This window comes from Galdieria sulphuraria (genome assembly GCF_000341285.1).
Source record: "Galdieria sulphuraria unplaced genomic scaffold scaf_50, whole genome shotgun sequence".
Classification (NCBI taxonomy): Eukaryota; Rhodophyta; class Bangiophyceae; order Galdieriales; family Galdieriaceae; genus Galdieria; species Galdieria sulphuraria.
The window spans coordinates 40,668-61,385 of NW_005178425.1; the positions used below are offsets into that span (position 1 = coordinate 40,668).

The 20,718-nt window shown below is 38.7% G+C and overlaps 11 protein-coding genes across 12 annotated transcripts; 5 read left to right on the top strand and 6 right to left on the bottom strand.

The window, feature by feature from the left end:
- The first annotated feature begins 3 nt into the window (after positions 1-3).
- Gasu_51290 (uncharacterized protein) lies at positions 4-1,908 on the top strand. Its single transcript, XM_005703734.1, has one exon. It carries the CDS (start codon positions 605-607, stop codon positions 1,679-1,681), a length of 1,077 nt encoding a protein of 358 aa, XP_005703791.1. The 5' UTR covers positions 4-604; the 3' UTR covers positions 1,682-1,908.
- A 25-nt stretch (positions 1,909-1,933) lies between these two features.
- On the top strand, positions 1,934-3,084 carry Gasu_51300 (3'-5' exonuclease domain-containing protein / KH domain-containing protein). Its single transcript, XM_005703735.1, has 5 exons — positions 1,934-2,184; positions 2,232-2,453; positions 2,498-2,603; positions 2,655-2,744; positions 2,796-3,084. Exons 1-5 carry the CDS (start codon positions 2,048-2,050, stop codon positions 3,045-3,047), a joined length of 807 nt encoding a protein of 268 aa, XP_005703792.1. The 5' UTR covers positions 1,934-2,047; the 3' UTR covers positions 3,048-3,084.
- A 4-nt stretch (positions 3,085-3,088) lies between these two features.
- On the bottom strand, positions 3,089-4,963 carry Gasu_51310 (uncharacterized protein). Its single transcript, XM_005703736.1, has 2 exons — positions 4,808-4,963; positions 3,089-4,770 (listed from the first exon to the last, which is right to left on the bottom strand). The coding sequence occupies exons 1-2, from the start codon at positions 4,819-4,821 to the stop codon at positions 3,162-3,164; spliced, it is 1,623 nt and encodes a 540-aa protein (XP_005703793.1). The 5' UTR covers positions 4,822-4,963; the 3' UTR covers positions 3,089-3,161.
- Positions 4,964-5,059: 96 nt separating this feature from the next.
- Gasu_51320 (O-acyl transferase, membrane bound) lies at positions 5,060-6,783 on the bottom strand. Its single transcript, XM_005703737.1, has 6 exons — positions 6,276-6,783; positions 6,064-6,226; positions 5,819-6,012; positions 5,609-5,767; positions 5,441-5,564; positions 5,060-5,392 (listed from the first exon to the last, which is right to left on the bottom strand). The coding sequence occupies exons 1-6, from the start codon at positions 6,729-6,731 to the stop codon at positions 5,232-5,234; spliced, it is 1,257 nt and encodes a 418-aa protein (XP_005703794.1). The 5' UTR covers positions 6,732-6,783; the 3' UTR covers positions 5,060-5,231.
- A 10-nt stretch (positions 6,784-6,793) lies between these two features.
- Gasu_51330 (heat shock transcription) lies at positions 6,794-9,024 on the top strand. Its single transcript, XM_005703738.1, has 3 exons — positions 6,794-7,292; positions 7,375-8,116; positions 8,167-9,024. The coding sequence occupies exons 2-3, from the start codon at positions 7,398-7,400 to the stop codon at positions 8,999-9,001; spliced, it is 1,554 nt and encodes a 517-aa protein (XP_005703795.1). The 5' UTR covers positions 6,794-7,292; positions 7,375-7,397; the 3' UTR covers positions 9,002-9,024.
- Positions 9,025-9,034: 10 nt separating this feature from the next.
- Gasu_51340 (uncharacterized protein) lies at positions 9,035-10,453 on the bottom strand. Its single transcript, XM_005703739.1, has one exon. The coding sequence runs from the start codon at positions 10,378-10,380 to the stop codon at positions 9,160-9,162; it is 1,221 nt and encodes a 406-aa protein (XP_005703796.1). The 5' UTR covers positions 10,381-10,453; the 3' UTR covers positions 9,035-9,159.
- A 7-nt stretch (positions 10,454-10,460) lies between these two features.
- Gasu_51350 (uncharacterized protein) lies at positions 10,461-12,623 on the bottom strand. The gene is made up of 2 exons (XM_005703740.1): positions 12,249-12,623; positions 10,461-12,202 (listed from the first exon to the last, which is right to left on the bottom strand). Exons 1-2 carry the CDS (start codon positions 12,618-12,620, stop codon positions 10,484-10,486), a joined length of 2,091 nt encoding a protein of 696 aa, XP_005703797.1. The 5' UTR covers positions 12,621-12,623; the 3' UTR covers positions 10,461-10,483.
- Positions 12,624-12,633: 10 nt separating this feature from the next.
- Gasu_51360 (hypothetical protein) lies at positions 12,634-13,674 on the top strand. Of its 2 annotated transcripts, XM_005703742.1 has the most exons (4): positions 12,634-12,873; positions 12,922-13,048; positions 13,099-13,292; positions 13,338-13,674. In XM_005703742.1, exons 1-4 carry the CDS (start codon positions 12,644-12,646, stop codon positions 13,645-13,647), a joined length of 861 nt encoding a protein of 286 aa, XP_005703799.1. In that variant the 5' UTR covers positions 12,634-12,643; the 3' UTR covers positions 13,648-13,674. The 2 variants fall into 2 exon arrangements, with proteins under 2 accessions (XP_005703799.1, XP_005703798.1); XM_005703741.1 differs by having other exon boundaries at positions 13,099-13,344.
- Positions 13,675-14,089: 415 nt separating this feature from the next.
- On the bottom strand, positions 14,090-16,253 carry Gasu_51370 (uncharacterized protein). The gene is made up of 2 exons (XM_005703743.1): positions 14,753-16,253; positions 14,090-14,703 (listed from the first exon to the last, which is right to left on the bottom strand). The coding sequence occupies exons 1-2, from the start codon at positions 16,232-16,234 to the stop codon at positions 14,236-14,238; spliced, it is 1,950 nt and encodes a 649-aa protein (XP_005703800.1). The 5' UTR covers positions 16,235-16,253; the 3' UTR covers positions 14,090-14,235.
- Positions 16,254-16,473: 220 nt separating this feature from the next.
- Positions 16,474-18,124, top strand: Gasu_51380 (uncharacterized protein). Its single transcript, XM_005703744.1, has 3 exons — positions 16,474-16,720; positions 16,773-16,919; positions 16,972-18,124. Exons 1-3 carry the CDS (start codon positions 16,595-16,597, stop codon positions 17,971-17,973), a joined length of 1,275 nt encoding a protein of 424 aa, XP_005703801.1. The 5' UTR covers positions 16,474-16,594; the 3' UTR covers positions 17,974-18,124.
- A 4-nt stretch (positions 18,125-18,128) lies between these two features.
- Gasu_51390 (phosphomethylpyrimidine kinase) lies at positions 18,129-20,633 on the bottom strand. The gene is made up of 5 exons (XM_005703745.1): positions 19,871-20,633; positions 19,407-19,784; positions 19,098-19,359; positions 18,701-19,056; positions 18,129-18,651 (listed from the first exon to the last, which is right to left on the bottom strand). Exons 1-5 carry the CDS (start codon positions 20,504-20,506, stop codon positions 18,151-18,153), a joined length of 2,133 nt encoding a protein of 710 aa, XP_005703802.1. The 5' UTR covers positions 20,507-20,633; the 3' UTR covers positions 18,129-18,150.
- Positions 20,634-20,718: the final 85 nt, after the last annotated feature.

Below are 20,718 nucleotides of genomic sequence, written 5' to 3' on the forward strand. Positions count from 1 at the left end.
TGAATGAATCACCGCGAAAATCATTAGCAGCAACTCAGTTGAGGGTGCATATCTTGCTCAAATATTTGACTAGAATATACAACCAAGTTGTAACTATCTCATTCATAGGCTTACAATATTTCGTTGTTGTGTTCAAAAACTTCATTTTATTGTCGATTTGGCTCATCTTTAAAAACAATGTTCAAATAGGAAAGCTATCCTTTTCTCTATTTGTCAGTTTCGAAAAAGATTGAGTCCGCATAGGCACAGTAAAGAGGTTGCTTCTTTTTGAGATTTTGGGTAAAAAGGTATTTTATTCACTAGAAATGTTACTAGTGGTACTTGGCTATAGTTGAACAGATGTAAATACAAGCGAAGAGTGTTATATCCTTTGGTTTATAATTTGAAGTCCGTCACTTTCTTCTGGCGTCTTGTTGAGTCGTAATGGACAAATAGCAGTGATTTACCTCTTGAAAGGAACTTGTGTGTATAAATAAAGATGTGTGTGTGTGTGTGTGTTGCATATACTTTGAGAAGCAACATTTCATGAGAATCCAAAATTACTTTTGAGAAATTCGAATGCAATTTTACAACAGTTTAGTGTAAAATATGTATCCAGTTGGTCATGTATTGTTTACAGTTTGTGAATCCCTTTTACTGTAACGTTTTTCGTAAGAGTAGCGTTACTCTTTTTGGTGGACCTTTGTCGCGAAGAAAAGTTTCGGGTTTTGTTTGGTACTTTCACAAGTGCTTCGTTTCGACACCAGCAAAGTTCCAATTGGAGAAGAATGTAGAAGAGCCAGTGTATACTTTAGGAAAATATTTCATGAAATTTAGGAATCCTGGGGGATTTAAACTTCCTCCTGTGGTTCCTTCCAAGAAACAAGATCTTCAGAGAGCTGTTTCTCTTTTGGGTCATAGGACTCAAGGATATTTAACAGCTCCACGTGTAATTGAACTTATTCAATTGGTTGGTGCATATCCTCTAGATAAAGAAACTGCGCAGAGATGGAAGGGTGCTCTTGAATTGTACCAAAGAAAGGAAGTCAACTTAGCTCCGAAGTTCCAGAAAACTACTAGTAATAGACCAAGCCGACACTTTGTATATCGCGAGGGTGAAGTAGTAGGCTCCGTGTTGTATAACAAGTTTATGGACGTCATTTCAGTTCCACGAAAAGATGAAGATGTCTCCAGAGTCTTTCGTATTTTAGGATTGTTCTGTGGACGTGGATTCTTTCTAGAAGAGGAAAAGAAACAGATACAACAGTTGATTGGATATATTCCAAGAGATAGCAGGGAAGCAAAGAGAGTAAGCAACGCCTTGAAAAGATTGGTTCATGCTCGTGTGATGTATGAAAGGCACCCTCCTGTGACTCCTGAAGATTGTCAAGTTGTCTTAAAGATTTGTCAATTGTTGTGTAAAGTGGAACGCTTTGGAACTGCTGGAGAACAAGGTGATGCTTATATACAGGAGGTTCTTAAGGGCTTTCCAAGGAACGAGAATGTAGCCAAGTGGTGGTACAAAAGACTTTTAGCTGTTTACCGTGCTCATGAACGAAAAGCAGAGGCTGAAACTAGGAAGAACTACCTTGAACAAGTGAGAAATGAGAAAAAAGAAAGAAAAAAACTACTTTCCATTTTGAACAAGAGTTATCAAGTTGACAGCCATATAAAAGAGGCTGGAGATACATTTTTCTGTTAGGTTATAATGTTGATTTTCCAAAGCATCAAGTTTCTCAATTAGTTTGGTAATTATGTTTAGAAAGAATTTCAAACTCTTATTTCTCAACAGAATTTCCATTCTTTGAAAAAATGGCTTAAAGTTGTATACAGTTTGTCAATCTCTCTCTTTCTCTGTGGATTTGTTAACATAGGTGTTATGAATACAAATATTCCATTGACTTGGCTAATGAAAAGTTTATCAATACTAGTACTTCATGAATATGCTCTTGTAGAGTGTATTTCACAATTCTCAAAAGTTTCTGAAGAGGAATGATGAGGAGATTGCAATCATGGACCTTTCTTTCATAGTTGTCTGTTGTATTCAGTTCTTAGTCAACATTACAACATGTGGAATCAAGTCGAGGACGATTTTGAGCTAGTTACGCAACCAGGAAGAGTCAAGAACATAATAAACGAGACATTGGGAGTATGTGACGCCATTGCGGTGGACTGTGAAGGCGTGAATCTTAGTCGAGACGGAAAGTATGTTTGTGTAAGGTCTTACGTAAACTCAGCTTTCTCGTTACTAGGCTGTGCCTTTTACAAGTCAGTACAGGAACAAAAACTTTTATCTTTGATGTTTGTGCACTACAAAAAGAATTATTTTTGACTGGTTTCAAGGAAATCTTAGAATCTGAACGTATTCTCAAAGTGTTTCATGACTGTAGATACGACTCTGATGCTCTCTGGTGGCTTTATGGTGTAAGGTTACGTAACGTTCTTGACACCCAAGTGGCTTTCCGAATATTGAGGTATTGTTCGTAAAAATTGCTCAGGTTTCTTAACTGTCTGTTAGAGAACAGCAAGGCTATACCAGACAGTTACCAGTGAAATTCATCACTTTGCTAAGACGTTTTGTGAACCAAGAAATATCACCTCAAACATTAGAATTGAAAAGAACTGTAGGTTGGTTTGAACTACAACGCTACTTGTTTTGAAAGACTTGTTGTTAGTTCAAGAATCGTTTTTCTCAAGACAGAAATTTTTGGCTAAGAAGACCTATTCCTAAGGATGCTTTGGTTTACGCTGCATATGATGTCAAAGTAAGTGTCGATGGACGATATCACTACGTTTGTGAATCAGATATTGAATAGAAATTGTTGGAAATTGCGACCAATATCCTTCGCAATCTTTCTGAATGGAATCGGAAGAGAGTAATGGATGAAAGTGAAATATATGTGATGGCTTATCGAGATGATGAAGAAGGTGCTTTAAAGGCACGAATGGAGTTTGGACAAATCCGCACATCACTAGAAATGAAACAACATAATCTTCAACAAAATAGCAACATTTGGGACTCTTTTCTATTTGATAAGAACGCTATTCTTCGATGTTTCACTACTTGAATTATGAATAATATTCCTCGTCATATTTTATACATTGAAGACATATGTTGACGTATGGAGAATTTCTTCACTACCTTCAACATCGTTAATATATTTCTAAATTGATAAAATATTCTAAAAATCAGCGGCTCTACAGCTTTCTTCAGTATGTTCCATGGTAATATTCTTCTGCTGCAGGACAGCTTTGAATTTTTCAAGCTCCTTTCGCAACTCCATATTTTCTCGTTCAAGCAAGTTGACTTTTTGTTGGAATTCTGCATTTTCAGTTTCCAAGGCTTTCAATCTTGCCTTTGCTTGTTGCCTTGACCGTAGAGCTGCCTCCCTGTTTCGTATTGCTCTGATAGCTTTCGGGTCAAAAACATCCTTTGCTTCCTCCGTTAATGTATCTTCTTGTCTTGAACTTGCACAGGAAAAGTCTTCTGATGGACTAACATTAGAAGGCTGAGCATTGTCCACGTTCTTTGGCTTTTTCACAAATGCTGCTTGTTCCATACTCTTAAACCTATCTCTTGTTTGTTCTTTTTGCAACTGGTTCGCTGCTCTAACTTGTGCTCTAGCCAATTTCCTTCGTTCTCTCCTTTGTGAAGGAGTTTCCGCTGGTAGAGAGTTCAAAGCACCCCTATCCAATGAGCTCGTTATATCTTCCAAAGAGTCATTCAACTGTTGTCGAAAGTAGGTACCTCGCATCCGGAGAGAGTTTGTCGATCTTCCTTCTTCTGCCATTCGAAGGTAACTGGGAGCATATTGTGACATGGACGAAAACCCTCGATCCGCATATGTCGCCATCGATAACTTGGAACTGTCCTCCAATACAGTACTTCTTCTATATCTATTGGCAAGCGAAGACTCCATGTTCGCATTCCCCGCTGGAAAGGACGAGTTTACTACTGAAGAACTTGGAATAAACATGGATGGAACCATGTTATTATTACAACGAGGTTCATAATTCATCAGCAACGGTTCCGTTTTGGCAACATTGGAACATGTCGACAACGAAGGAGTTTCCAAAGAAAGCATATCACTGTTGTTGGTCATTGAATATCCTCGAGGACGAGGTTTTTTACCAACTTTCTCTGGGACAGAGCAGAAAGACTTGTTCGTCCCAAAAAGCCATCGTTTACTTCCAGACTTCCTGCTTGAGTCTTCATCATTATTGGTGCTTTTAGAATCTGCTTTACTGGACTGTTGTGCATAAGACTGTTGGAAAGCAAAAGCTGCGCCACTTGTTGCCTGTTCTGTCTGAAAAGGCAGTCGTGACTCTGAAATTGCCGCCAAAGTGTTTATCGGGTTTTCGTTCTCCTCTTCAGTAGACAAGTTACAACTTTCTATATTATGGTCCCTTGGAAAATGATAGCTTTCCTCTTGTTGTTCTTGTTGCTGTATGTAATGAGGAGTCCCTGTCAATGAATTGGGCGTCGAAACGTGAGTAGAAGCCATATCACCCAACACCCCTTCATGAGTTTGGTAAAAGTGTTTCGTAGGAGTTTCAACAAATATAGAAGGAGAAACGATAAAAGCATTGTCGGGTATACCTCCATAATTGACCCAAGCTGGTGATAATATTGAACCTGGAGGCCAAGAAGTTATTGCCGAGGACTGGTTGCTACCGAAAAGAAAGCTTCCAGCGTTCGGCAAAACATTCTGCAGAGGCAAAGGATCAACCCTAGCTTTTACTCTGGAGCTGAGTGAACTCGAGGCACCAGCTTGATGCTCCGGTAAGTCCCTTGCGGAGTCCGTTTTTTTACGGTAAAATAAGAAACTCCAAAACTTGCATATACAGATAGTTAGTTGGGCAAAGTGTAGTTGCCAACTATAGCTCCAAAGTAAACGCTTTCCTCAGTGATGGCAACCACAATATAAAAGGCAACTTTTTACTACCAACGTCTGTCGTCTTAAAAGGAATCGCAAATCAAAATTCTTATCTCGATTCCACGTGGCGTCTCGAGCGAAGTCGTCTTGTTGGCTTCCTGTTCAATTTTCCTTTTGAAGACATTTTGTTGAGACTTGTTGGATTCCCTTGAGACAATTTTCTTAGAACACTTCTTATTTATTGCACGATATAAACTCGTATCAATCAAATCTACTGTGACTACACAGAGTCTTTCTTATAAACAACTAGAAAGGTCACAAAAGCTATTTCTATATAATATCTTTTTCTATAACGAAGAAAAACAATCTATTCCACTAATTCAAACCCGAGGACTGAATATACCAATCATAAACATTGAAAGTGATAAGAATGGCAGGACCTATAAACATGCCAAACCAGAAGAAGGTATTTACTATTCTTTTCCGGACTAGAGAATCTTTTCTCATAATCAGCTTCATACCAAACATTAATGGAACTGTAAAAAAAGGTCAGGGAATAAAACTTGCATCCAGAAACTACCAACTTTGTAACATCATCATCATTGTCATATATAAACGAAACTTGCCAAAAGTTATAGCCAAGATTATTTCATGAAATATAGCCGAGAACAATGTAGTGTAAGCAATGCCTCCCATTCGAGAGAATCCCTAAGAGATTTGAGTTGTTAACATCATAACTCTCTATTACATACTCGAATGCGCGCTCGTTTATAGACATGTTGAGCAAGCCATTCGTGGACAGGTCTATTCCATTTACGTGAAAACTCATCGTAAGATAGGGAGTTCCACCAATCTTCGTAAAAATAATGATCTGCGAAGAAGGTAACTTCTGCAAAAATGTTCAGTGCAACCTTGCTGATAATGTCAAATATTCCGGTATGGAAAGATAGGAACAAAAATACCTCAAAGGTGATAAAAAATAGTGCCAAATAGAGACTACCAGCGGGTAATGTCAACAGAACGATAGACTCTAATAAGCTTAGCTTTCCAGCTTTATAAAAAACTGGAAGCATTTGTTCGGTTATGATAAGATAAATAACAGCAAGGAGACCCAGACCACGAAGAATCTGCATTAGAAGGAAGCCTATCCTTATTTCTTCAAGTCTCTTGTTCATTTCTTACAGGAACAACATGAAATTACACTTACTGTCACTTTTAGGATATCCTTTTGTCCGATATACTAAAGTCGGCGCCAAAATAAAATAAGAAAAGTTCCTTAGATTCAACAATTCCTCTTTTGCTGTTCCATCTTCTTCTGCACTTGCAATAACTGAGTAGAAAGAGAATGACTTGAGAAAGAAACTGTGAGCCTAGTAGAGTTTGTACAAAAGTAGTTGTAAACTGAACCAAAACCAATACCTGCAACACCAGGAAGAACGAAGGAACAGGAGAGAGTCCTCTGAAAGATATCCACTTGAAGGGTAATATAAGCATTAAAAGAGACATGAGACGAAACAACACGTCGGCAAGTCGAACATGTAAGACACCCTTTGCGTTGAGCCAATGCAACAGATAGAAAAGGTAACAACTCCACATCATGAAGACAAACATAATTAGTGTTCCACGATAGCCTTCCAAAGACCATTCTAAGAAACCCAGATCCACAGGAGATTGACCTCGAAGCAGTCGAAGAACGGGAATCCGCAATAAAGCTAATGCGACAATAAGCCAAAGAAGGTTCTGAATTCCAAACAACGTATCGAAAGCTTCTTGACAAGGTATTTGTTGGTTTCGAAGTTGGTCTAATAACGTGTCTCTTGCAATATACGACGTAGCTCGCTTGTGTGTACTCTTTGTCTCATTTTCTACCAACATTTCGCAAATCCTTCTGAGCACGTGTCTGTCTGAGCTTTTCGTGTGGGAAAGAAGAATGGCCTGAGTTGTAAGAAATTTTGTATAGGTTTATTTTGATCTCGAAAATTTTGGCTTTGTTAGATATATAAGTTGCAATTGTCAACTATTGAAATAGTACGAGTATTGCATGTGTTGTGTAAATCAGAATTCGTACTAGACAAAGTATAAGATTTCATTATCTAAGAGCCTTTATAAAAGAGTTCTTTGGAATATAAAAAGTAGACCTTGTTACCTACCAAGGCTGTACGTTGAAAAGTAGTACTGCACACAGAGCGACTGAGAATCTCAAAGGAACACTAAAATTCTCTTTGGAAGAAGAAATCGAAAGAGTTGATTGCTGATTGGGGGGACGGATTGAGACGCCCGCTCTTCTCTTGGTTGAGTATCACAAAAGGAACCCTAAGAAAATAGAATTGGAGAGAGAGAGTAAAGCTTGAACAGAGATATTCAATCATTTGAGGAAAATTCCCAGGTAATAACGTGAAAACAAGAGTTTCCCGACAGTCGACTTGGGAAAGAAACGTGAGTTGAGAACGATTCGTGAAAGAGTCAGCCACCGTTGAAAGTTGGCGTTTTTTGAAAAAAAGTTGCGATATATTGAAAGTTGGATACAACCCAAGTTTCATTATGAGATCAGGAACCACTCTCAGCTCCTTGCATAATAGTCATACTGAGGATGCTACGTCTTTGAGGGCTTCTAGCTATGCTGGAAATATCCCCATGCCAACACCGTTTCTCTCTAAACTTTACGAGCTTGTTGATGACCCTAATACAACAAACCTTGTGTCTTGGATGGATTCTGGAGACTCATTTATGGTTCATCGACCGAACGAATTTGCCCGAGAGATTTTGCCACGATATTTTAAGCACAATAACTTTTCGTCATTCGTAAGGCAACTAAACCAGTATGGGTTTCACAAGTTGGATCCAGATAGATGGGTTTTTGGGCACGCCAATTTTGTTAGGGGAAGAAAGGACTTGTTATTAAAGATTAGTCGCAAGAAAAGCCACGTTGCACCGGAGGGATATCACAAAGTGAAAGGCACAACTAGTAATACAACCAGTGAAACTGTCTCTCATAGAATGGGTGTTACGGATATCGAGAGAAGTCAACCTGTGATAGAATTGGGGAATTATGGCAACAGTAACGTTTTAGAAATATTGAAACGAGATAAAAACGCTTTGTATCAAGAGTTTATGTTATCTAGACAACGAGAAGAAGAGCTACGTCAACGTTGCATTGCAAACGAACGCAGAATTTACAAGCTGGAAAATCAAATGGAACAAGTGAGACAATTTTTTGTTTCCTATTTTGAACCTATCTTGCAGTATTATTCATTATCAAGGTGAGCTTTCCTAATAGATTTCAGTATTCAATTTTTTATTTTATTGGTAGGAAACGCAAACGTCTTCCGGCACCTGAAAATGCAGAAAATACGGATTCGAAACAAACCAATGGGTTCGATTATTCACATTCAGATGGAGAAGATTATATTGCAAAGGATCAGTTGGGAGACACACAAGCCTCAGTACTGAGAGAGGCTTCACAAAAATTACTTTTGGATCTCTTTCGTTTGAAAAGGTCAAACTCACCTTCATTTCCTCCAGCATCGGTTCAAGAACTCAGAGACTCTAATAGAAGAGAACACGCAGATATGGAAAGCAGGGCACAACGACTTTTTCAAGGAGGAGAAAATATATCAAAGCCGCCAAGTTTTGTAGTTGAAGAAGGTGGTCCTGATGAGGAAAGGACGAGTCAGACTCGTAGTTACAGCTTTAGTGACTCTAGAAACCAAGAAGCAGATACAGAATTATGGTCACGAGGAAACTTTTTGTATGATTATGGAGATTCAGTCGCTCAGACACAAGAGGAACATTTGTTCTCAGATATGACTCCCCTGCAAGTGGAGGATGAATTGCATTCGTCAACTCAAAGTAATCCAATTGCAATGAGTGGTCAACAACCATTAGAGAAGAACAAGTTTGCTTATTTGCCGATCAACTATAACGGAAACGAAGAAATGAACGCCGCTGATGTTCGTCTTCAGTCATCCTTGAATCGAATCTTTTCAAAAGATAAACAGGAGGAAGACTCTTATGGAATGTTCGAGATGGACGATATGATACGTGAGTTTCCATATCGTGATGGTTCGGTTTCTTTGGATGAGATTGGAGATATAGCTTCATTACTAGAGGGTGAAGAGGTCAATTATGAAAGGTTGGAGCGTTGAAGATTATTTGTAGTTGTGGTCCCAACTTTCATTTTGTTGTAAGTAACTTTTATGTAAAAAGAGCATGAGAGAAAGAAAATAATTTGGACACAAGTAGAGTTGCTATTCACTAGCGCTAACAGCACATAGTAGTAAAGTTGGACACTTTCCATCTCACTCTATTCATCTTCTTCCAATTGTCGTATTATTTCTTCAGCATTTGTATTTTCTGACAAAGTTTTGTTGTTCTCTCCATACAACTCAGTTATAACTTCATTTCTTTCATTTTCTTCTTTCTCCGTAAAAGGACGTCTATGAACCCACAAAATAGGCTGTCCAGGCTGAGAGGTTTCTTGACGACGTATCCGTCTATATAAAAAAAGTTTACTAGTAACAGGAAAGTAGCGAACTACTTGATCATCTTGTAGGAAAACGAAACTTCTATTGCCCTCTTCTGGTCTCGTTACAAAAGTATACTCCCTTAATAACTCATAGTCTTCTATGGTATTATTCTTCTTCATGGTTTCTTCCCAATGTTGTGATTTTCTATTTTCGATAGTATTTTCTGTGGGTATATAATACGACAGAAAACGTTCTCCGCTTTGGTTAGTAAAAGCAACGGTTAAGGCGTTTTCTATAAACTCTTCCACAATACGTTGAGTATCTTGATGACTTTCTATTTCTTCAGAAGGATTCGAGTCAAACTGTAAAACAACAAACTTGTCTGGCCAATTTTCAAAATCTGGAAACACTGGAAGGACTTGCACAGGTTTTAAATGACGTTTGCGAGGATCGGGATGTACAGGAACTTGCTTTGCAGCCTCAAACTCGTCTTGTATCGTCTCCGATAGTGAACGCTGCTGCTTTAAAGAAGAACTTCCATCTGAATTGGGATACTGCGATATATTCTTATTTGCCCTTAGTTCAGAAAACTCGTCATATCCAGTTCGTCTCATCCAGGAAGGAACCGAAAACTTTCGTTTACTTTCCTGAGAGTTTTCTACTTGAGCAAGTATTTCCTCTTCTTCTGCAGTTAAAGGTTCCCCTTCTCCAAGTTGTTGTTCCTCTTCTGGTGTTACCCAATCAACCCATATACCCAAGGCTGGTCCCGTTTCCAACTTGGGTTTGTAGCTGCTTTCCAAAGAAGAAATACGATACTTTGCATATTGAGAAGTTTCTACTTCCAGATTATACATTTTGGGAAGAAATGGTGGTTCGGGAAGGTTATTCATATAACGAGGTTTGCAAAGAAATACACTTGGTGGCTTCTCCGTTGTTCCACTTGTAGCCGTCCTTCGTGAGGAAACACGTGTGCTATGATGGGCTTTCGTTGTTCCAGCCTCACGAGTGTCTGTATTTCTATGAAGTTGGTGTTGATGAGATGAAGCACTACTACTCATGATGGTATGGAATGGCTTGATAAGAAAGTAAGTGGATGATTCATTCAAGTGGCCAATGAGATACAGAAATCAAGCAATCCAATATTGGAATCCTATTTATATTTTAAGCTACACTTGCTTCGTTTCCTGTCGATAAAACAGCCTGAAATGACACATATAACTTATTCAAAAGTTCCTTTCGAAATCTTATCCCCAAGGAAAGAAAAGTATCTATATAAGATGAAACATTTGACTTGAGTTGTTCCAACGCATTAGAAGATAGCCTTCTCAACCGTAGAAATTCCTGCCAGAATCTTGTCGCACGTTGTACTATACAAACAATCAATACCTGATCTTCAAATAGAGGAGTTTCAAACTCCACAGGTCTGTTGGAAACAAATAGAGTATCAAAATGTTCCCAAGAAAGTGTACGATTAGGATATGCACTTGACTCCGAAATGCGACGAGGACGATTCCATTTCGATCCATCTTCCATCAAAACTTCATGTATTTCTTGAGAGATATCCGTAATTTGTTGCACTACTTTGGCAACATGAACGGATGAAGAATGACCGTTGTCTTCATCCAAATAACAGGCAGAACAACTACAAAACTCAACCTGTAACAAGAAACTTCGCCATAACACATATTCTTCTAATAAATTATCCCCACAAGCAATAATCTCATCACCATCATCAAAAAGAGAAGGATTCAGACAATGAAGAAAATAAGACAAAGACAACATTTGACTGGGATGCTTACATTCATATCTCGAACAATACAGAACTGCTTGTAGAAAACAATTTTTGGTTATTTGCGACAAAGTTATGAGAGACAATTGTAAACTTTCCCTCCATTGCTCTAAATGACCCAATAAAAAACTACTGCGCTCAAATATCTCTTTCAATTCCTTCTCTAAAGATGAACGAGAGATCTGCCAATTTACTATCTTTCTTTCCAAAGCAAGGCTCCTATTCAATAGTCGAACAAGTGAGTTATAACTTGCAGCTGTTACAAAATGCTTCCACTTGAAAAGAAGTGCTTCAAGTGTTTGATACAATGACTCTTTAACAGGCAGATTGGAATCATTCAAAGCGACTCTAATATCTTCCATAATTTTGAAAAACTTCGTAGTCTCCTCTTCTTCTTCTTCTTCCAACAAAATAACATCTTCATTTGTAATATCTTGCAAATATTCATCTCTAAAGAGTATTAGTTGATCATTGACTATATCTGATAACTTGGAAATAGTCTCATCTTCTGCACAAGAAGATGCTATTTTGAACAGATCAACAGATATTGGCATAAATGAATTTTTCAACCATAACACACAACAAGTAAAATATTTCCAAACTTCAAGTTGTTCTTCACTCCCTAAACAAGAAGAAAGACTTGATGAAAGCTTCTTTCGTGCATGACGTAACAAAATGTCTCGTATCACACTTTGCGATTCATCAAACATAATCAACGAATCGAGTGTATTTCTAAAAGACATTCCATCATCCTGTTCCGAGTGCTCTTCTGCTTCAAGTTTCTGCAACAAATCATGGCGAATTTCATAACTGCAGACCTGAAGATCCCGTAACAATGCAGTTACGTACGTACTTTTGGAAGAGATGCGAGCAAGAATTGAGGTGACTGAGTGAAAGAGAAGTGCAACTTGGTTCGTGTTACCCTTTTGATGCATCGTCAACATATTTTCTTTCAGCTCCTCTGCAACCCTTAAAGTCTTCAACAACTTGCTCCAAGACTCCAATATCTGGACCTCCGTTCTACCCTTCGAAAGACTTTTGTTGACCTGTTGATTTCCATCTTCCACTGAAACAATCTTTTCCAGAGCATCCTAGTAACATGAGAATCTAAAAGGACCTACAATGGACTGTACGTACCTCTAAAGTGTGTTCCAAATAGGGTGCCTCTTCTGTCATTTGACTTATTGTACTTGCTGTTTCCTCCAATTTCTGATAACTGTTGTACAACAAATGTTCCAATTTCACGTTCAATTCTTCTGTTTCTGCTTTCAGCTCAAAAGTTTTTTTCATCAAATGGCTTAAATTTAAAGTTCTTAAAAGCGTTTCAGCTTCCGTGTTTTGGGTTTGAAGAGTGGGATGCTGTGTTTCCGCATCTGTTGAGCTTCTTCTTTCATCAATAACTGAAGATTTTTCTAGCCATTCTGAAGGAGTTTCTTCTATTCCATAATAAGAACTAAGAAGGTTACGTAGAGCTTTTCTTGAAGCCTCCACATCATCGGTGGATGTCATTTCCATTAAAGATCCAAAAAGTGATGAGTATTCGTCGCAAAAGAAAAGTTTTTTCAGATAAACGAGAAATTGAAGTTATTTGTCAAAGCTTTGCACCTTTAGCAGCTCATTCGTTTTTTGATTATTTGCGGCGCTCAAAGCAACTTGCCTTTGTATGGTTACTTTTGAAAGAGAACCCGTCTCGAAATAAGGAAGAGTTAGTGGAACGTATTCTACAAGTCAAAGATTTGCATCGCAAAAGTAATCAAACACTGTAGGTTATTTCACTGAATTTGTTAAACTTGTTGCTAAGCTTTGAAAGGCGTGAAAACATTCAGAAAAATATACAAAGAGTAGCCAATTGGTTCATACTCGTCAGTCGTATAAAATATTGGAAAGAAACGAGATTTAGCAAAGATAACGAAGAACATAAGGCAATATTGGAAGAGGTTAGTGAAATCTTATTTAGGTTGTCTAACTCTTACTTGTTCCATACAAGCTTTGGGACACTTTGACCAAGAATCAGGAACATTTATGGAAAGATTGGACAGACATAGGTTTCCAAGGAAAGGACCCAAGTACGGACTTTCGAGGAGCTGGCTTATTATCTCTCTTACAACTGGTTTACTTTGCCAAGAAATACTTTTCACTTTGTCAAAGAGTATTGTACAACTGCAATACAACAGAGCCAAAGTAAGCCAATCCAGTAATTGGCAGCATTTCTTCTCACTGTTGTAGGTATCCATTCGCCTGTACCGGTATTTACTGTACAGAAGCGCTCACAAACTTGTTAGAACAAGGAATATTACTTCCATTAGGAGAACGGCAAAGTGACGAAGATGATGACTCTTTGGAAACTTTTCATGAAGAGTATGTCCGGTTGTTTCTACTCTTTCATCACAACTGGCACACAGGTAACCCTCAAAACCTTTTGGAGTTCGGGAAATATATGAACAAGACGATTCAACAAGCAAAAGATAGATTGCGCCAACAAGGAACTATTCTTACTACCGAAGAACTGCTGAAAACTCAAAATACTCTAGTTTAGCTTCCACAAACACGACTTGCTCTATGAAGCACTTGGACACTCTGTCTTCACATCATTCAACTCCGAAGACATAAAACTTGCCTTTTTTGAAAACGAGCAGTTGGCAAGTAAGAATAATACGATGCATACCGCAACTATCGTTACCTAAAGATAACTGATCAGTCGGTTTTCAAAGGACATAAAACCCCAAACATACAAGACGTGAAAGCGTTCCTAAAAGAAATAGACTTTTCCACCAAAAGTAAAAGAAAAAGATAAAACACAGAACACATAAAACAGCAACTTTCCAACAGCGTGTCCAATGATGTGCCTCTACAAGACTATCTTCTTCTGCTATAGGCGGTAACCACCAATCCCAACAAAGGAACCGAGGTCTCAAGAGTGATGAGACCTGTGTAAGTCCTCCAATGGAATCAACTAGACCACTTCTTAACATAGACATGCTCTCTTCTGAACTTTTATCTTCCGCAACGTCACGTTGAAAGTCGGTCTTGAATCGTACAAAAGCACACATTCCTCCGTTTTGAATTTCGCGAATATCTCAAATGAACCATTTTCATCTAGTTTTTATTCAAGTCATAAAGAATCTTAGTCACTAAATACTTCTGGAGCGTGCTCAGGTTCGAAAGCCTTGTGCAATGCTACAAAAGAATGAAACTGACACTTAATATGGAAAGTGTCTCTAGATTCTGGGCGTTGACAAGCAGAATTAGGTAACGTCAATACGGGAGAAAGCTCAGGAATATCCACATTCACCAACTCAAGTGAACGACAAACTTGGAAAGTGGAACGAAGGATCTTGTGAAGTTCTTCAAAGTTGGTAATCATGTCGTCCTGCTCACTTCTTGAGATTTGCACTAACTCTGTAGGCATCTTTAACAACTTGCTGAATAAATAAACACATATTACATGGAGACCCTTGGCTTCTTCAATACAAGGAAGAATACAGACTTCCACTGCTGGACCCAAATGGCGTCGTTCCATAAGATTCTTCAAAACCCGAATAATACCCTCCAACAGGAATAACAACCTCGATGCTGTAGAATAACTGATAACCTAAAGTCATATCAGAATAATAATACTTTGCATTCAAAACAATATCTACTACAACCTTTAAATAACGCTGATTGTTATGTGCACTTTGAACCTGATCTACTTGCTCGATTTCCAACCGGCGAAAAAAACGGTCCAAAGAATAGTTAGTCTCAAACTCTGTAAACTCTAAATGAAAACGATATTTGTCCAATATGAACGATGAATAACGACTGCAAATACTTCTTGCTGGATGAACTGCAAGACTTTCATTTCTAGGCTTTGCCCAGTTCTTCGAAATGGTGTCCAAAAGAGGCAAACTGTCGTGTCTACCTTGCCAAAGAGAATCGATCGGTCCCTCTAAGGACAAACGATGAATCAAATATAAACACTTCAAAGTCATTGCTGCATCATTCACAACTGGTCGACTAGAAAGAATAAAAAGTATATCCATCACATAAACTTTTCCCTCATTACAAAGTTCAACCAATTTGGTACATGTCATGCTCGGATTCCCACTAAGTCGACGATCAACAGCACGATCAACAATGGCACTCAACTCATTACGAGTCAAACAATTATCTTTCCGAAGATCTTGCCAAATTTTCCATTCTGTTTCCACAAAGGGAATTGACACCGAATGTTTCGGAGGAGAAGATACAGAAGAGGCAAAAATATCATTACAAGGAAAGAAAACCTTATTCTCAGTAGCACTTGGTAAAGAGCTATTGCTTCTTCCATCATCTTCCGAAGATGCGCGGGATCTTGTTTCTGCAGTAGCTTCACTTTGTGGAGAAAACAGTACTGCGTCATGAAAAGAAGCAAACTTGTTTTCTCTTGAGACATTCGAAACTGACTCTTGGTGAATACTGGTTGACTCCTCCGACGAACTAGTGTATGGACTAGGAACAATATCATCGTTACCAACTTCCGAGTTCGTAGAACGAATAGTTTGACTCTGACCCAAAAAAGAGGGAAAACTTGTTGTTGTTGCTTGAGTCCAAAATTGGTTTCCTTCCCTAGCAGGTGTTCCTGGAGTAGAACAACTTTTTGAAAGATTGCCTTCTTCTGGAGATTGCCTGCTGTTCTTTGGCAGCAACAATGTTGAAGGTAAAGGAGGATTGGGCTGCAGAGGAGCTGGAAACCTAGTTTTCATAGGTGTCTTTGCTCCAATACTTTCTCTTTTGCCGACTTTCCCTGCAGAAGCAAAGGAAGAGAAACCGTCGTCTGTTCGAGTAAATAGTTCCATATCTTTGTCTTCTTTAGTAAAGTCAGTGTCAATGCTAAGTTTCTTCACCGACTGATTCAAATGCGTCACAAAAGGAGGGCCTTCTTTTTGATAACTAGAATAAGTGTCAACATTTGCAGCATCCAAGTGAAGGGTTGTTCGCTTCTTTGAGCTACTATTATCACAACCAGGGATGCTGAAGCCTTCCAACTCATCTATTAGTTCACTTTGGTATTGTGACGAGCGTTGTGGCGCTCTCCAACCCCTTGAGCTGTAGTTTGTACCTGAACAAGAAGCGTTGTTTTCTTGTTGTCTCCCGTAGGACATGTTCTCGAACAACAGTTTACCTTAAACACTGTCCAATATTCAAGAATATACAGACTCGAGTATTTCTTTAACGGCGTAAATAGTTTATGAAAGTACAACAGCCATAATCTTTGTCCCGCTCTATTCTAAAATCATGAGAAATTCTTTGTCAATGAAAAAGAATGGAAAATGGTATTGTCAATACTAAAGTTCCACAAAATAAATGAAGCAAGTGATAGTAGATTTGGAATAACAAAAGCTAGTATTCATGGAAAGAATGTTTAGTTATTCTTTACTGACCCAAAAAGGAACTCCAATTGTCTCTCTTCAAGGTGCTTGAAAAGCATCGTCCATTTGATTTATTTTTTGAAATTTGCGCCAATGAATTTCTCCAACACTTTCACCCGTAGAGGACCCACAAAGTTATCACCTTGTGGCACAAAAATCGCCAGTATCTATGATAATCAACTAGTTATATATAACAGTGTTGAGTTCAAAAACTTACAGGTACTTTGTTCCATCTCTAAGAATTCGTTTCTTTAACCAAACCAATTTCAAGCAATGTAGTTTTCGGGAAACTATTACGTCACTCAAGTGGGCTCCAAACTCTCAACTTCTACTCCTATTACCAAAGAGTAAAACATACATTCTAGTAAAAGAAGCTCTAACCGAAAGAAAAGCAGTCAAGATACAACTCTCTCCACTGGTTCGTGCTACTCCTTTTCGTATTATGCCGGTCCTTACTCTTGTTCCGATAGGGTTGCACAGATGCAGACTTTTGCCCAGACTCTTCACATATTGTGGTAACACTGGACTTTAATTTGTCCATAATCTTCTTCTCCATAACAGGACAGTGGATGGGTAAGATAGAAGATATAGAAATGCCAATTCTTAAACGAAACGCGTATTCTTATGATGGTCGATATTATGCTCTGATTCGAAAGAAGAATGGCAGTTACTTTGTCAGTATTGTATGTATGGAAAATGTGTCGATATTGTTGAGCTTTCCAGTCTCTCTTCTGGATGTCACAGGTCTCTCTTGGTGCCCCAACGAATATACTATCATGATTCATTCTTCTTCGCTGTACAACCAACTTCAAGTTGTGTTGCCACAAGGAAAAGTCCTATTCTACTATCAGCCGTATACAGCAGCACTTGGCATGCGCGAAGCATTATGGTCTCCAACGGGAAATCTGTTAGCCATCGCAAGTTTCGATCAAGTTGTGCGTATTGTCAACACAGTTGTATCTAAAATGATAGCTGAATTTGAGCATACGGATATGATATATCCTCAACCGAACCAAAGTATCTTTATAGAAAGGCAAATCTCAACAACGCCCATCCATAATGACAAAGGAAATATTGGAAAACAAAAAATTCTAATGCAGCCAAACTCTCATAGACTTGATCATCATTTTGTTATGGAGACCGAACCAGTAAAATTAAAATATCGTCCAGCTGATATGACTAAACCCAATCCAAGGCAAGGAATTTCTCAAATCAAATGGAGCTTCGACGGAAAATATTTAGCTTCTTGCAATGAAAATACTCCTCATGTCTTATGGATCTGGAATATCCTTGAAATGGAACTTGAAGCCGTTTTCATTTGTAAGGCAAACATAAAGGTGATACATTGGAATCCATGTTGTACACAACTTGCTTTTGTAACAGGTTCCGAATATTTATTTCTATGGAATTCAAAAGGTCAGTCATTCTATTGTCAACAACAACCTTGTATTAAGGGATCCTTCTTCATATAGATGCTGTAAGTGTTCCATTACCGTTCTCTGGATTCCAAGCTCAGTCTTGTGCTTGGCCTTTGGAAGAGAAAGGACCACTTTTACTTACAGATAAGAGTCAATTCTGTATTGTGATGAATGAATGAAGACATGATTCAGCACTAACGTACAAGAAGTCAAGGTTCCTCTCTCTCTTGTTTACACTTTCGAGTCGCTTCTACAAGTAATATGAAAACCATGATTGAGTGGTCCATGTCCACTTCCTATACGGTAACTGTGTTCCATACAACCAAAAACATATTCCTTTGCATTTGCAACAGCGTCTCTCAAAGCAAATCCTTTTGCAAGATATGCACAAATAGCCGAAGCAGTAGTACAACCAGTTCCATGAGTATTCAAAGTGTGCAAACGTGGTCTCGCATAAACTTCAAACCCTTGGGAATCCAACAAAATATCTATACAAGAATCGTCAAGTTCTGAGCTTGCAATGTTATGACCACCCTTGATCAACACAGCTTTTGCACCGAAGCCTAATAGTTCCTTTGCTGCTTCCCGAACATCTTGCAAAGATTCCACTTCTCTTCCAATCAAGGCACATACCTCAGGTATGTTGGGGGTGATCAACGTGGCAAGTGGAAACAAATCTTTTTTTAAAGTTTCCAAGGCATCTTCTGTTAACAAATATTGACCACCTTTTGCCTAAAAACTAAAAATCTCAAAACTACGACGAACCCAAAACGTAGCTTACCACAAGAACAGGATCGACAACAAGTTGTCCAAAAGAATATTGTTTCAAAGCTAAAACAAGTTCTTGAATTGTATCCGCACTATATAACATACCAGTTTTTACTGCCGTGATTGGAATATCTGACAATATCGACTCTAACTGCTGCCTAACAAACCAAGGCTCTATCGGGTATATCCCTTGAACACCCAAAGTATTTTGTGCAGTAACTGCAGTAACTACACTAGTTCCGTAAACGCCTAAAGCTAACAAAGTCTTCAAGTCCGCTTGAATACCTGCTCCAGCACAAGAGTCAGAACCTGCCACTATTAGTGCACAAGGCGGACTGTAACCCTCTTTTAAACAAGTTTTCATGAATTCTTCATCACTTCAGGTTGAATCGTTAACGAAATCGTTTCACTTCTCTCGCCTCGAATAATTTTCACTTGAATTGGCTTATCAACTCGATAACCTAAAATATCTAAAAACTCTCGTGTTGACTTGACTGGCTTTCCATCAAACTCAACTATGACATCTCCCGCTCGCAAACCACCACGGTCTGCAGGTGAACCTGGCAAAACCTGAGGTACCAGTACGCCATAATTGACACCATTTGGAAAATGAGGATCCCTTTCTTTCAATTCCTCCAATACCCGAGGACTCAAAGTCAATAGTTTAATACCCTATCTAGTAAGCAAAAAGTTTTCAACGAAACAAAACTACCTCTTACCAAATAAGGACGTTTCACAAATCCATGCAGTTTTAACTGCTCTACTACTTCCTTTACCAAATCAATTGGTAGAGCAAAACTAATGCCATCTGAACGAAGTGCTTTCATCGTGTTGATACCGACAACTTCTCCATCTAAGTTCACCAAGGGACCTCCAGAATTGCCGACATTGATTGCTGCATCAGTTTGAATGAAGGCAAGTTTCGAAGACCCTGGAAATCCCAACTCATAAGACTCTCTTTGGACCGCACTAACAATACCCGATGTAACCGAATTCGCCAACATTAAAGGACTTCCTAAAGCAATGACCCACTCTCCGGGACGAAGATTGCGAGACTTTCCCAATTTGGCACAAGGCAATGGTTGACCAGCATCTATCTACAATATATATATATATATATATATATATATATTATGTTACATATGAACTACGGTAGGAGAGATATTTTCATATGATAGCTTACCTTTATGATAGCTAAATCTGATAAGGTATCATGGCTATGAAGTTTTCCAGGAAACGCTCTTCCATCTTGTAAAGTGACAGTTACTTGACCAGTGTAGTGCGATGCTTCGGAAACGACGTGGGCATTAGTAAGAATGAAGCCTTGAGGGTCAATAATAAAACCTGAACCGGAAGACTGTTGAACTTCTCGAGGACCGATAGGCCCCAGCCAAGGACTAGGTGGTCCTTCGGAAGTCACTGTTATATTGACTACTGCCGGTGCAACTTTAGCTACTGCATCTGCTATTGCATAGCGATTCATCACACCTCCTTCCGCACTGCCCGATGCCTGATCACCCTCAAAGCTGCCAAGCTTTATCATCTTGGAATTGTTATCGCCATTCAAAGTGCACATTTGCACTACGTCGCTGTTGTCGATTCGATATTTAGAATTCTCGTCGCCATAAAGACAGTAATAAGAAACTATGCTTCCCAGTGCGCCAACCACGGTACCAGTTACAAAATAAAAACCATACTTTAAAGAAGTTGAAAAACGTTGGGAAGTCCTATAAAAACGATCATAGTTCCTGACTTTATCAACACTCTTAGTCGTTTTGATAAAAGTTGCCAGACTCCGCAGCAAAGCATATCGTTGCATCTTCACAAATTACTCTCAAAATTCAATCTTGGCATATTTAAGTGGAGAAAAAGGAATTCGTCTGTATTTGCGTTCATATGACAGAACAAATAGAGCATTGGTTGAAAGGTCTTGAGAAACAACTTGAGGCAGCAAAGGCTTGCAGTGACAAACATCAAGCGGAAGAAAAAGCGCAAGACGTGTTGAAGAAAAGTTCTCAGGTGTCGAGACTG

Bases quoted from the DNA above. Each gene is read 5' to 3' on its own strand.
- Gasu_51370 (XM_005703743.1), bottom strand. From the start codon at position 16,234: ATGTCCTACGGGAGACAACAAGAAAACAACGCTTCTTGTTCAGGTACA. The intron at 14,704-14,752 runs GTAGATATTGTT...ATATGACTTTAG, and splicing joins AGCGTTATTTAAAGGTTGTA to GTTATCAGTTATTCTACAGC.
- Gasu_51330 (XM_005703738.1), top strand. From the start codon at position 7,398: ATGAGATCAGGAACCACTCTCAGCTCCTTGCATAATAGTCATACTGAG. The intron at 8,117-8,166 runs GTGAGCTTTCCT...TTTTATTGGTAG, and splicing joins CAGTATTATTCATTATCAAG to GAAACGCAAACGTCTTCCGG.
- Gasu_51350 (XM_005703740.1), bottom strand. From the start codon at position 12,620: ATGACATCCACCGATGATGTGGAGGCTTCAAGAAAAGCTCTACGTAAC. The intron at 12,203-12,248 runs GTACGTACAGTC...TCATGTTACTAG, and splicing joins ATTTGGAACACACTTTAGAG to GATGCTCTGGAAAAGATTGT.
- Gasu_51380 (XM_005703744.1), top strand. From the start codon at position 16,595: ATGAATTTCTCCAACACTTTCACCCGTAGAGGACCCACAAAGTTATCA. The intron at 16,721-16,772 runs GTACTTTGTTCC...ACCAATTTCAAG, and splicing joins TTGAGTTCAAAAACTTACAG to CAATGTAGTTTTCGGGAAAC. The intron at 16,920-16,971 runs GTTCGTGCTACT...TTGTTCCGATAG, and splicing joins AGATACAACTCTCTCCACTG to GGTTGCACAGATGCAGACTT.
- Gasu_51340 (XM_005703739.1), bottom strand. From the start codon at position 10,380: ATGAGTAGTAGTGCTTCATCTCATCAACACCAACTTCATAGAAATACA.
- Gasu_51300 (XM_005703735.1), top strand. From the start codon at position 2,048: ATGTGGAATCAAGTCGAGGACGATTTTGAGCTAGTTACGCAACCAGGA. The intron at 2,454-2,497 runs GTATTGTTCGTA...ACTGTCTGTTAG, and splicing joins GTGGCTTTCCGAATATTGAG to AGAACAGCAAGGCTATACCA. The intron at 2,745-2,795 runs GTAAGTGTCGAT...GATATTGAATAG, and splicing joins ACGCTGCATATGATGTCAAA to AAATTGTTGGAAATTGCGAC.
- Gasu_51390 (XM_005703745.1), bottom strand. From the start codon at position 20,506: ATGCAACGATATGCTTTGCTGCGGAGTCTGGCAACTTTTATCAAAACG. The intron at 19,785-19,870 runs GTAAGCTATCAT...TATATATTGTAG, and splicing joins CAGATTTAGCTATCATAAAG to ATAGATGCTGGTCAACCATT. The intron at 18,652-18,700 runs GTAAGCTACGTT...TTTAGTTTTTAG, and splicing joins TTGTCGATCCTGTTCTTGTG to GCAAAAGGTGGTCAATATTT.
- Gasu_51360 (XM_005703742.1), top strand. From the start codon at position 12,644: ATGAGTATTCGTCGCAAAAGAAAAGTTTTTTCAGATAAACGAGAAATT. The intron at 13,049-13,098 runs GTTAGTGAAATC...GTTCCATACAAG, and splicing joins ATAAGGCAATATTGGAAGAG to CTTTGGGACACTTTGACCAA. The intron at 13,293-13,337 runs GTAAGCCAATCC...TCACTGTTGTAG, and splicing joins TGCAATACAACAGAGCCAAA to GTATCCATTCGCCTGTACCG.
- Gasu_51290 (XM_005703734.1), top strand. From the start codon at position 605: ATGTATTGTTTACAGTTTGTGAATCCCTTTTACTGTAACGTTTTTCGT.
- Gasu_51320 (XM_005703737.1), bottom strand. From the start codon at position 6,731: ATGTTGGTAGAAAATGAGACAAAGAGTACACACAAGCGAGCTACGTCG. The intron at 6,013-6,063 runs GTAAGTGTAATT...AGAGACTTGAAG, and splicing joins AGGATATCCTAAAAGTGACA to AAATAAGGATAGGCTTCCTT. The intron at 5,768-5,818 runs GTATTTTTGTTC...ATTATCAGCAAG, and splicing joins TATTTTTTATCACCTTTGAG to GTTGCACTGAACATTTTTGC.